Source organism: Cyprinus carpio, chromosome B6, assembly GCF_018340385.1.
Source record: "Cyprinus carpio isolate SPL01 chromosome B6, ASM1834038v1, whole genome shotgun sequence".
Taxonomy (NCBI): domain Eukaryota; kingdom Metazoa; phylum Chordata; class Actinopteri; order Cypriniformes; family Cyprinidae; genus Cyprinus; species Cyprinus carpio.
In genome coordinates, this window is record NC_056602.1 from 17,095,775 (window position 1) to 17,109,369 (window position 13,595).

Below are 13,595 nucleotides of genomic sequence, written 5' to 3' on the forward strand. Positions count from 1 at the left end.
GGTTCAAATGCAAATCTGATGGCCTCATTTAAGATCAAGGTTCCTGTTTTCACATAATACTTTATATATTTTTATTTGTCTTTAATATATGAAGCTGATATTAACATTTTTAATGTTTTTGAATGATGTCACTTATACTAAAGCTGAACTTATTTGATGAAAAAAGATTAAACAGCAATATTATTTATATTATAATTATTTATAATATAATTTAAAAAAAATCCTTATTACTATCAGTAAAAGCAGTTGTGCTACTTAATACTTTTGCGGGATTTTTTTTAGTAATAGAAAGTTCAAAAGAACAACATTTATTTGAAATAGATTTTTTTTATATATAAAATTATAAATATATTTACTGTCAATTTTGATCAATAAAAAGCTTCCATCCTTAATGAAAGAATTCATTTCTTTACAAAAATGCAGAGTTTTGTTTAATGTTGTATGAATTCATGGCTATTTCTGAAAGATGCCCATATGATGTCACTATAGTAAAAGCTATCGTGTTTATTGTATCTTTATATTTATTTTACTGTTATATTGTTTTGTATTATATTGTTATAATCAGTGAAAATTGACAAGATATTGATTTAAATAGAATTCATGTAACATAAAAGCGATGAAGAATGAGATTAACACATCGAGTATATTCATGCTTTGTCTTTAATCACTTTATAGAAAAGTAGCTTCAGATTTTATTGAACACAATATACAATATTATTACCATACATTGTGTGAAACATTAAATATTCACCTGCAACAATGCGGGATAACCAGACGATAAAAACTCATCCCTCATGCAGATAGCACTAATTCTGTTGAATCCTTTTGGACGCAAATCAGACCAAAAGATCTCAAACATAGATTAACAAAGTTATACTGACAATTTGAATTTCAAAACTGCTAACAAGGTCAGAAAAATAGTTCACATTAGCACAAATAATTACAGAAGATCACATTTTCGTAATTATATAGATTTCACATTGTTGTTCAGAGATTGTGACGTTGCTGACCAATTCCTCTCCTGTAAATGTGCATTTACAGGCCACTTCTGAACCGTTTTTAGCAATCTCCATTCAAAATGTTGTATATATTTGAGGGCCACATTCTGTGGAGAATCTCGTGAGATACTTATTTATCGATGTTACACCAAACAGTGATACACAAAGCTTCTAATATCTGACAGATGTCTACAGTATGCATTTATGTCTTATCTACAGACTCTCCCCGTTACCAATGGGTCGCGTGTCTCATAGGCTACTTTTCTGGGCAGTTGAAAATTGTGCAATATATTCATACATAGTATATATAATATATATTTATTTATATTAAAACATAAACAATATTACTAAATAAAACAGACTCAGTCCAAGAGCCCACTACACAAGAAACACCACCAGTTTTAGGTAATGCAAGTGCATATAAATTAATCCATTTACAAAGAAACATTATTTCTTATGTACAGTTACTGGTAATAAATACACTGTTATAAACAGTAGAGGACCAATCTGAGCGCATATAAACAAAGTGAATGGGAGGGGTCGTGAAAAGCATGGGCTGGTGATCAAGCGACCTGACGGACGCTTGCACACACAAACACAGTAATGTATAGACATATATATATGTGCGCACAAACATACATTTGCATGCTACTTTGGCCATTAACTGTTTCCACTGTCAAGACTTTGCGTGTAAGGTAGTTAAAGTACCTCAAAGTATGAACTACACACAAACTTAAACGTTAATGGTGACTAAATGTATGAGACGACAATGCTAATGTCAAAAGATTCATTATAAAACTGGCATGTTAAAAACTGATGAGTGAAACTGTTGAAGTAATAGAGAGAAATGTGAGAGATTTCAAATCTTTTTTTTTTTTCTTTTTTTTTATCATATCTTGGTGTTCTGCGGGATGGGGAAGGAAATCAATTTACGTCAATGTTTTTAACTGTCTTAAAAGTGAGCCAATCATGAGAAAAGATAACATGAAATGAGGAAATGTTCTGTATCAAAGTGTGTAAAAAAGCTACAAAAGCTAGTTTAGACTGCTTTTACTCTGTGTGTCTGAGGTATGATGGGAAAAATTTAAAACAACTGTTGTATTGTAAGGAAGACAATTATGATGAGTCGAAAGCAAATTAACGTTTAAGTGAATATAGCTTTGGCTTCCCCTGTGATTTTGTACATTATGAGACCCCTAGTGATTGGATTAAATTTTTTTTTTTGGGTGGTTGGGGGTGGGGGGTCTTCATATTTAAGGGTATTTAAAGTTTTTTGTGCAACAATGCATTTACCCAACACAAATTTTTTACCCTAATGTGGATGGGATGATGTACGGATCCAAATAAACAGAGTTTGTGCTCATATTTAAAAAGTCCGACACAAATGTAGCTAGAATAAACAGAAAGTGCCTCTATCATCATTTCTTAGTTTTCTGATCGTTTGTCAGATGTTTGGATTATTAAGTTATATTGCCAAACAAAGGAAGACACTAAGTTCTCTCTCCAGCGTAAATATAAAACAATTCTGCATGTTCGGTCTGGTTTGCTTTAGAAAACAAAAACATTTCAACGTACAGTTATACTAAAACGTGTTCAATAAATAAAAGACTATTAAAAGGACAATAGTAAAAAGGCACACAGTCTTTAGACAAATGGTACAGAAAAGTAAACAGTTTCTCTCTTTACAAATACTTGTTCTTCAGTAGTTCGTGTTTGACCTCATCACACACCCATAGCTTTAAAAAAAAGTTTGTGTTGGTACAAAAAAAAAAAGAGAAATCCTCTCAGTAGTGTCTACTCCTCACCACCAGGTAAACAAACTGTCCACGTTGGCCCCAATCCTTCATGTTTATCAAAGTCGCCTGTCAATTGTTCAGGTCCAAAATGTCTGCAGCATTTATTTCCTGAGAGCTCCTACCAATCTGTCTCCAAACGTAAGTGCAAGGAGGGCAAGACATCCTCCTCCCACGAGGGCCTAAAAAAGCACCCCATGTGGGCTTTTTCAAAAGCATCAACTGCAGGATTGCTCCTCTCGCAAGGGAAAAAACGGCTACCGCCTATTAAGAGACGCCGAGTCCTATGTGTCGACAGGTGAGGCGTCTTCAGTAACTATCTGGATGAGTGTAGTGGATTCCATTTCTTCCCCTCTGTCTTCTTCTTCTTCCACATCCTCTTCCTCATCACCCTGGCTCTGTTCATCTTTTTCCGTGCCTTCTGAGTCCTCTTCCTCTAGCGTGAGCTCAAACTGGAACTTATCAGGCCCTGAACCCCCGCCGTTGCCTTCTTTGTCAGGCTGGTAGAAGGGCGGGGAAGGGCTCTGGGGGATCATGCTCTGGTACCAGTTCCGATTATCCTCCAACGTGTCCAGGATATCCTGGGCATCCGGATGCACCAAATCGGCCCAGGTTTCCCACAGTGGGTGGACGATGTAGTCAATGAAACCCACCTGAAGAGAAAAATGCATTAGATGTTGTACGTCAAATATGGTACTTCATGAGACCGTTGCATCTCAGACAGTAACTAACCTGTGATTTCTCTACTGAGGCAGTGTGTTTGTCACACATGGGGCTGATCTCCATGCCACGCTCCCTCTCTCTGTCACCCTGGTGAAAGAACTCGTCCATGATGCGGTCGGTCCACTGCCGGTACAACTCTAGAGACTTGGTGGGATTGCTCAGATCGGCGCAGTGAACCATGTTCCTCAAGACCTGAAGTAACGTCACAATTTTAGACAACTGCAGTTCATCATGTTCCTCTAATTTATCTGAATCATCTCAGCTGGAGATCATGCAATCGTTGGATTTTCCAATGGGAAGGAGAACAGAAAGATTTGTACCTGTATCCTGTCTGTGTAGTTGTCCAGAAGTAAAACTCCTGAGCTTGTCACTTTCTTCGTCTCTACCATGGTCTTCAGATCGGCCAGTAAGCTCATGTGCTTAGACATGTCTGTGGCAAGTACCTATTTACAGGAAACATTGAACAATACGTGTAAGCATATAAATCATTGCAATGTAAATGAAACCAGATGGCCTAAAAGGAAGGTGGTGAAGAACCTCACCATGTCGATGACCATCTTTCGGAGTGACTGCCTCTGTTTCTTAGTGAGGTTCTGGAAGATGTCGCAGTTGTCCTCTTGGAGAAGTTTAAAGCCCACGGCTAAGTGGTGGTTCTCCAAAACGGACTCATCGTTATACATGAGCGCTAACTCAGAGTCTGTAAGAAATGAGCAAATACGCAATTAATTTAAGTGTCTCCATAAACTTTATACTGATAGTAGGGTGGGAATTGAGAACACTCACTTGTATTGATGAGGAACTGGTTTGAAACTCCAGGATGGTCCACATCATGAATAGCTGCTGCAAAAATGGCTGCCAAGATCTCAAGATCCGTGAACACAGCCTGTTTAGGACAAATTGAAAAAAATGGTGAGATACTGTATATGAAATCCTTTGAGGGAAAACTGCACCTGAAGAAAAATCGTTCTTACATCTAAAGCAGGTGTGGACAGCAGAATGTGAGTTGACTGGGCCACATCAGCAGCGTGAAGGCTGTTATGATAGGCCACATCTTGGTGGTAATGATCCTCAAGGGTCATCATGTACATCACAAAAGTATCTGCCGGGATCTTAAATGTCTTAAGCAAGTCTCGTTCCTGTTACAGAGGGAAGCAATATTATTACAATCTTAAACGATATGACATTTTTGTTGCAAAATGTTGAAGGTCAAAATCAAAAGAAAGGTTGAAGGAAGAACTGACCTGGAAGATGGCGTACATAATGCAAGTGAGAGGCCGGTTGTGAGAATACTCTGAAACCGTAAAGATGTTCAGGCCCCATTTGTTCAGGTCTTCTAATTCCTAGAAAGAGAAGACACAAGGGAATGAGATCAACAAAATTTTCAGTTGAACACACCTAAGGGCACTAAAGTATTAGTCAATCTTCTACCTACTTTTGACAGTAAATCCTCTTTGTCGGTTTTGACGCCGAAGCGAGCAATGCCGCAGTTGAGGCTGGGCCCGTGAGATACTTTCTTCACACCACTGATCTGAGTCATCAACTGCTGCTTTTTCTTCTTCTCGCGGGCTTTAAGTGTAGGTGAGGGAATCTCCACGTCATTCTGCTTTTCTGTGAGGAACAGCAAAAACCAAATGATTAGAACGATTTTGGTCTCTTTCCTGGTCGTTACTAACCTTACACTCAAATTTCTATAGACAATGTGAAAACGAATGTTTGTTGACCACGAAACCGAGATGGTCCTCAAATCTCTCTATACAGATCATGCATAACTGTGTCAGTTGTTAGCAGATCACATTCCAGATTACTCAATCTCTTCATTGTAGTTTCACACAGACGAGACACATACATGCCCGCACAAAAAATCATTGTTGGGAAACCAGTGGCCATGTATCGTGTTTCCCTTAGTGACGTAAGCAGACGCCTTTGGCCCAGGCGCAGCGCCACAGCTGAATAGCTCACATCTGCAATCGAATGGCAGAACAGACACCCAAATCACAGCGACTTTGCCACTGAGCTATTCAAGCGGGGCTTGCCCCTCCTTTCATCCTCCTCCAGTTCCACTCTCCATTTTCACTGTGACAGACCTGTCAACAAACTGCAGGGGAACCCGTGTCTGCTTCATATGGCATCTCCAAAGGTCAACCCTCAGGAGATATCAATTGACAAAAAATGGTGGCAGAGGAAGGGCATATCTCTGGGGCAAGAATGCATAAAGCTTCATGTTAGCGATTTCCTCATGTGGAAATGCTAATCCAATTTCTCCCAAGGAGCCACAGGCCATGAGTGGACTGAATTCTTATTTTCACTTTTTCAATTACTGCAGATAATGTTGTTCCCTCTTGCCGTAAAGCTCTGGCATGTCGCTGAAGGACTGCGATAACACCTGGTAATAGCCGCTGGCTTGACGAGGAGTGAGAGGAAGTGAAATATGAGGGTTGGTTAATTCATTACAGTCATTATCCTCTTCACTCATATGTCTCTGTTAAACATGAACCCGTGCTGTAATCAGCACCACAGTCATTCAGATGGGCTTATATCCTGAGTGAAGAAATGCGAGGCACCCTATTATGATGACGGAACGGAAAGGGACAGAGACGAGGGAGTACTCTGTAATCTGTTTTTCGCTCCTTCTCTTGCGGTAAAGATGCCTGATCAAGAAAAAATGCCTCCTATCTGATCCCACAGAGAATTCGCAGTGCTCATTATAGCCAATTTTCTTGTTTTCTCACAAACATCTATCAGAGCTCTTTTTTCTTTTCGCCTCGTTCCTTGCAGGATTCTCTGTCACATGTCTCCTTCTCATATAAAAAAAGCAAACAACCAAAGGCAAGCCACATGTACAGACCGTGTGCACAGATCCAAGATTTCAGAAAAAGAAAGAAAAAAGGAAAGAGACATTGTGTCCGGGTAAGATTTAATCTCATCTCTGCTAAACTCACACGTTTTGATGCAGACAGCGAAATCGCAGTGGCATAAAGACAGCAGTCACACGTGACAGCGCACAGATGTTTCACAGCTAACATTTAATCCCAGGAAAATTGAACCACTTTTAGTCCCAAATAATCCGAACGCAAAGTTGTACACCATCAGAATGGACACCAATATTCATTGCAGATTTTGTCATAAATTTTTCAAAAATACACTGCAAAACATTTTTAAATCTATATTTTTGCCTTTTTATCATGCAAAAATGTATTTTTTACTATAATGGATTTAGATGGATAAAAATGATAACTTCTTAAGTATTAAGTTTTATAATATTTAATACAAATTTGCTGAAAGTAAATGTAAAAGTTATTTTTTGTTTTCAAAAATGTTTACAAATTTTATTAGTACACAAGACCTACAGTAAATACTGATTTAAAAAGTATTTTTTGCAGTGAAACGGGGCCTCCCACTGCGGCAAGTCACATGAATGTTTGTGTGTTTAGATGGGGCACGCGATGAGAACACAGGAGCTGGATGAGTCACAGGTTCTCTTGCCTGGATGTTCCGTGCTGGGGGTTCCACCATCAGCATTGCTATACAGCAGGATCCCATCCCCCTCCGTCTCTCCCTCCCTCCCTTAACTCTGCTCTCTCCTTTCCACCCTCCCCTTCCTCTTTTCCAACTGCTGCATTGGGGATCTCTCTCCTCATGCAGAAACGAAAGTCTGATGCCATCTCACGGCATTCCACAAACAAAATGAACCTTTGTACTGCATGTCTTATCTTTAAATGTACAATACTTTAACAACTAATGGATTGACTTTTTTCGTTTTCATAGCTTTTCGAAATACAGCATCAGTGAGTCTAAACCACAGTTCAGCTCTGGAAATGACGCAGCCCAAATTCAGTCCAAAATGGCGCATATTGTATATAGCCAATGTTTAGCGATGACTGCGGGTGTTTTGGCGTAAGAGTGAATTTGTGTGTGATTACCTAGGAAGGTGTTGGAGATGAATTCCGACACCTGATTGCCAGATCTGCTCATCTCAGAGAGGTGCGTCAGCTCCCTGTTCAACATTCTCTTGAACTGGAAAAGATAAAGAGGGAGAATCATTAGTCAAAAACCCCTTATTTTTAAAAATTCCTTTATATGGACATGCATTTACATAAAATATTGCAATGTGTTATGGGGTACAAAATGTTAAATATGACCAAATAAATATTATAATGAATAGAAATTATGTAAAAATCATATTTAATATATTAACATCTAATAAATTATCTCTAAATGTCCTAATACCTAATATATTTAAAACTCATTTTTAAAATATTCATTTATTTTAATGCATTAATTTCTCTTGTTTTTAAATAAATCTGTAATACCTTATAGCAAACATAAAAGAAATTAAAATGCATAAAGCATGAAAAGTGCAGAACAAGAGACAAGGTAGACACTGGTTGAGATTTCATTTGTAAACTGAAATTTTCAAACTGTTGCCAAGTTTGGAGTAATTTTTTCTTTAGCATTTTTTTCAGATATAATGTATGAGTACATGTTCCCAAAGCACTGATGTGGTTCCAAAAAGATGCAATGTTAGCAAAAAATAAATAAACAAATGCAGATATAATTAAATAAGTAAAAAACGGCAGCCATATCCTGCGCCACATCTCTGATTTTTGAGCTTCATTAGTACAAAGGGACAAATCACAAAAACAACCCATATAAGTGTGCTTTTAACATCCAAGTCAACATCTTAGCCAAGATACAAAAGATTCATTTGAAAAGAACAGCCCAAAATAGAGCTCGAATCTAGACATTCCAGCACAGGATGCCACACAGCGAGACTTGCTGTAGGTTTTCCTCCTCAGTGTCTCTCTAGACCACCAATACACACCGAACCAAAACCAACCTCCATTAGCAGACCAAAAAACAGCTTAGTAGCCGCCATACACACCTTAATGTAACCCCAGGATACAGAGAGAAGGTAATTGGCCTCAGGCATTTTGGATCGTATTTAAGCTCCCGAAATCCACAACAGCACACTCCTATACCACAAAGGAAAAGAGCCAGCGAGAGGCAGACGAAAGGGATTCTTCTGGTTGGTAAAAACGAAAAATCCCCTCTTCTCTCCTCTCCTACTCTGCTTGGTATGGATTAGTAGCCAAAAAGCAGACGCAAGTCATCTTCACGGCAGCTCTCGGCTGAATCGCTCTGCTGTTGACTGTCCATGGCTGCAGATACGAGCGGGGGCCGACAGCGGATGGGAACACCCGTCCTGGGCTGGAGGATGATCCAGAGAGCGATGGCCGGAGCTGGAAGCGAAGCGGAGGGTCTGGAAGTGCCAATGAATTATGGAGGAGATGAAGGAACAGTGGAGCAGTGGGAGGGAGGGATGAGGAAAAAAACACTGGGATGCTCATCTGGCTGGAGGGGGGTCTTCCTCTGCTGGATTAGTGCTGCTCCGCTGCTGCAGTACGCTCGCGCTCTCTCATCATCTCACTCTGTCTTTCTCTCTCTCCTTCTGCCTTGCCCCCTCCCTCACGTATCTCTCCCCCGGTCCCGAGTCTGTCAGCCCCAGCAACACGCTCCACAGGCACATATGATTTGACATAGAGATTGCAGAGGAGGGGGGAGCCCCTGCTTTGTTATGCGGGGAAAGCGCGAGAAGAAAAAGACACGTAAAGAAGGACAGAGTTTAAGGACGCCTTTGGCTTTTTTGGGAACAATTCATAGACTTTAAGGGATTCCTAATCAAGTACAACTTATAAGAGTGAAGATGAGTCTGGGTTCTTTCTGACTCGGTCAGCCTTCTTTATTGCATTCCAATAATGCATGAGGCTTCATATGGAGCTCTGTGCTATTTTTACCATAGAGTATGGTGGGAGAGGAGACTTGGATAATTGCCTCTCTTTGTCTTTTTTCGGTGACATCAACACCCCCCCCCCCCCCCCCACGACTCTCTCTCTCTCTCGCTCTGCCTCTCCGTCTACATCTGAACACCAATTACACCAACATCCCAACGCCATGGCAACAGTGTCATGTGACATGGGCTGCCGCTGAGGCTTCCCTCCCTCCCTAGCCTCTAAAGATGGCTACCCAGGAATCACGAGGACACCACTGCGTCTCAATAACATCTGCCAAATCAACCCCCAATTCATCAGAACGGGGAAGAGGCAAAGGGCCAAAATCGATGAGCCGTCCTTGATAAAGCCACATCGGGCAGAGTCCAATGACAGGGAACACCCTTAGTCATTATGAGGAAAAAATAAGCCAATTGTTGGATTAGGATGGTGTTTGGATGATTTTGCTGGTCAAAGTATTGGTTTTCTAAACGGACAATCTTAAAAGTACCCAAAACGACTAAAACCAGCAGACCAGACCAGGCAGTCGCCATCATCTTCGCCTACGATGGATCAAATGGAGCTTTACTTAACCAAAAAAAAAAACACTAGATGCGTAATTACACAAAGGATTTACATTAAAACAATTTACACTCAGGAGCTGCTTGTACATTTCATAAATAATTACAAAGGGACAGCGAGTAATAGTCAATTAAACATGAAATCTTGAAGTAGAAAGACTGAAAAAGTATTTTCTTGTAAAATGTGTTTGCCTGTTTTCGCCACTTAACGCAGAGAAGCTGGTCTCAGATTTGAGGAGCTAAAAGGACTCATGCAATGATTTTGTGTAACTGTGTAATGTGTGTGTGTGTCTGTGTTTGTGCGCCTTCATGAGAAAAAGAGAGTGGGAGGGAGAAAGGGAAAGAGGGGGGAAAGAGAAAACTGGAAAATAGCGGAGAATCTCTGCATTATGCTGCAGTGGGGGGTTCCTCAGCAATGCGTGAGATGTCTAGTCAGAGCTGTAAACAACTCTGACATATCAAAGACTCGCTTCCTTCCGTGGCTCACATTTCTTCTTATCATCCATATCAGTAAATCCATGTGAGTGTCTCTCTCTAAGCTCTGTGAGAAACATGGCTGTAGGGGGGCGGATGTACGCCGACTTCTGCTCTGAGAAGAGTAAAGGGTGAATGAAGGGAAATTCATTCTGAAAGACCTTCATTCTGTAAAAAAAGACCCTTCGAACACTTGATTAAAGGTAACCAATTCTATCAGCAAACAGTGTAATGCATTTAGAGGCAAAAACTAAATTTAGGAAATTATATCTGGATAGTTGACACATAATGAACATCAAGATTTACAGTTAAAATTTATATGAATGTATATTCATCTTCTATGTACCTAGATGCAAGTTTTCATTTTTGCATTTCTTTAGAATAGGATAATCAGCAATTGGAAGCTATTTTATTTTCTCCACTAGTGGGCGGTATAAACCCTCAGATATTAAGTGAGATCGATTTCTCACACTGTTCGCCGGAGTCCTGTTCAAACAATTTGTGCTGTCATCATGACCTTGTCTAATGTATCAATGTGTTTGATGTAGCACAGACAAGTCAATCAATCAATCAATCAATCATCAAAATACATTTCGCTTTTCAGCTGTCCATTGTCAATTGAGATCTGTGTTTCTTATTTCCACCTCTCTCTGTATTCAAACCACTATTTAAATGTCACACTATACTTTTTTTTTTTTACATCTCACTGCAGTAAATGGCTTGTGTACATCATCTAGTGGGGAAAACCCCCATTTGTTTCTTGGTCAGAAATTGTGGGAGTTTTGTTGCACCGAATGATGTCACACTTGAGAAGCACATAATTGCAAAATCTGCAAATTCTTAACAGCCATTGATATATGATGATTGCTGGAAGAAGACTTTGAAAGACTGTGACGCACGTTGAGATGACAAACGAGTTCTCTGGTATATTAGAACAGTAACATCAATAATGACATAACAGCTTCTAAAGAAATCAGCAGCTCTTTTTGTGCCAAACCAACCATGTCTGAGGATACAACGTTTCACTTCCTCATAATTTCTCAATGTGTGCACAAATGTGTGAGTGTAAAATCAACTAATGGACAAAGTAAAATTAAAAGTAGTTACTAAATTACACACACAAAAAAAAATTAAATAAAAAAATAAACACCTTTTTAAGCTGCTTTAGCCTCAATTATATCCACAATCTAAATCCATTAAGATTAGAAATGAACTTCAACTGACAAAGACAGTTTCCATGCAATTTCCATGCAAGCTTATACTGGTGATTTCAGTCTACAACCAACTAAAAATGCAAGAAATTTAGAAACTAACACTAGTTTGACTTGAGACCATCAGCTCAATGTTACATGGCTCTGACTGGCTGATATTATAGATGTGTGACCATTTATATAAACTCATTGCAAAGAAACTTTACAGAAAATTAAAGTTTCTACATTATATTTAGTAATAGCTTATCAGTGGTGATTATTTCAAGTTGATGTCCATGTGGCAAAAATGTACGGTATAAATCAAGCAGTTGTCTGTTGTATGTCATCTGAGGTGTTCAGAGGGGTTATAACCACACTGTTTTATCCAAATTGTCTTAATTGTAACTTTTCAACCCAAGAAAGCACTGTGCAAAAAAATAACCCTTTCCAAGAATTCACTTTTCATCTATACAGCACACTTATCATGAGAATTCAGAAATAAAAAAGTTCAAAAAGATACTTTAGACAACAGTTATGTCCTTGAAAAAGTCCACCAAGTAACATCCAGCAAAAATGAACAGCCCACTGACAATTTGCAAAAGTTTAAAACAGAGGCTCACCTTTTTCCAGCAGTTAACTTTTCCAATCTTTCTCTGATCTTTCCTCTCAAAGTAGCAAGCTCCCATTTTAAGTGAGTTAAGTTTTCTAAGTCCTGCTTGCTGTGAGTCTGTCACCCTGGCTGTCTTGAGTCTTAAGTTTCAACGTTTGACAGACGCAACAGCGTTACTGACTAATTCTGAGCTGTGAGCGCTGACTATCCTTCAGTCTGTGAATGTGTCACTGTATACACTCCCCCTCTCACCGTGGGACCGCCTCCTTCTGACACACACACACACACACACACATACACTGGAACTCTAACCCCATTGCAACATAGTTTATATGGTAAATAGTGTGCTCTGAAATCAGATCAAACATACTGATGTGATCTCTTAAAAGTCATCAGAGAAAACATATACTGCCACGCACATACAGATCTATAGGAAGTCCTCACTTACAAATGACAAAAATTATAGTTTTAAAATTTAGTAAGTTTATAAGCTACATCCAAAGGAAATGGAAACTTTAAGTATCCTGCTTTTTAGATCTTTCTCTTGAGGACTTTATTAATTTCACATGTCCCCTCTATTTATAAGAATGAGTTATATTAATATTTCAAATATTAATACATTACATTCATTTTATTTATATTTCTCCATAGGAATATCTTGAGAAACCTCTGAGAAAAAAACTGCCATGAAAGAGTAACAATGAAGCTATAAAATGTATACAAATATGTAAAAGATACATAAATGGTATCTAATATAATAAAGAAATCTTTGCTATTTGATACAATTTGACTTAACTTTTCAAAATAGTGTGAAAAGGAAATGTTCATTTTATAAACCATGTTTTCTCTCATAACTTTTAAATTCAGTGACTACATTTGGGGATTCATGGCCGTGGACTTTAGCATCTATTTAAACAACTTTGTCGATTTACTGTAACAAAAAGAGTGATTCTGCAGTTCTGTTATCTTGACTGGAATATCTAGTTGACTGAAACAGAATATACATATTACATGTTGGCAGAGAAATCCTGGAACTGATACTGTATAGATTTGACATGCACACACAGCTAAAGTGTAACACACATCAGATGACACAGGCATTCAAAAGGGCAGCAAAAGGTCAGACGTCCTGGTATTCTCTGAACAAGTCTGATGGCTTTCTTTACGTGTTATTTCCACAAAGTCATACAAAAGCTCCCAGGATATGAGCATGTCTTGAGCCAATCATGACACAGTCGCAGGTTTTGTAAATGTCCCATTTTCTTGCATATCAATTGTATTGTTTATTCATGAATATTATTGTTGGCCTGCATATTGTACACTGAAAAAAAATGAGGGTTTTTGTCATTTTCCAGTAAAATTATATATACACCTGTAGACTGATAAATTTACTTTAGATGCAAATAATAAATAAATAATAAAAAACATAATGAATAAATAAATAAGTGCAAATGCAAA

General features: G+C 38.7%; 1 protein-coding gene across 6 annotated transcripts in view; it reads right to left on the reverse strand.

Moving 5' to 3' along the window:
- Window positions 1–642: 642 nt before the first annotated feature.
- Window positions 643–13,595, reverse strand: part of LOC109063240 (cAMP-specific 3',5'-cyclic phosphodiesterase 4B-like) — a 164,814-nt gene continuing 151,861 nt past the window's right edge. For 5 of the 6 annotated variants that reach the window (XM_042725961.1, XM_042725962.1, XM_042725963.1 and 2 more), the window contains 9 exons: window positions 7,435–7,528; window positions 4,947–5,122; window positions 4,756–4,854; window positions 4,486–4,650; window positions 4,298–4,397; window positions 4,057–4,211; window positions 3,835–3,957; window positions 3,524–3,706; window positions 643–3,444 (listed from right to left, as the gene is read on the reverse strand). In XM_042725961.1, coding sequence (XP_042581895.1) covers window positions 3,076–3,444; window positions 3,524–3,706; window positions 3,835–3,957; window positions 4,057–4,211; window positions 4,298–4,397; window positions 4,486–4,650; window positions 4,756–4,854; window positions 4,947–5,122; window positions 7,435–7,528 — 1,464 coding nt within the window. In that variant the 3' untranslated portion in view covers window positions 643–3,075. Of the gene's footprint in view, window positions 3,445–3,523; window positions 3,707–3,834; window positions 3,958–4,056; window positions 4,212–4,297; window positions 4,398–4,485; window positions 4,651–4,755; window positions 4,855–4,946; window positions 5,123–7,434; window positions 7,529–8,396; window positions 9,033–13,595 lie in introns of those variants that run through there. The other variant, XM_042725967.1, reaches the window with a different exon arrangement.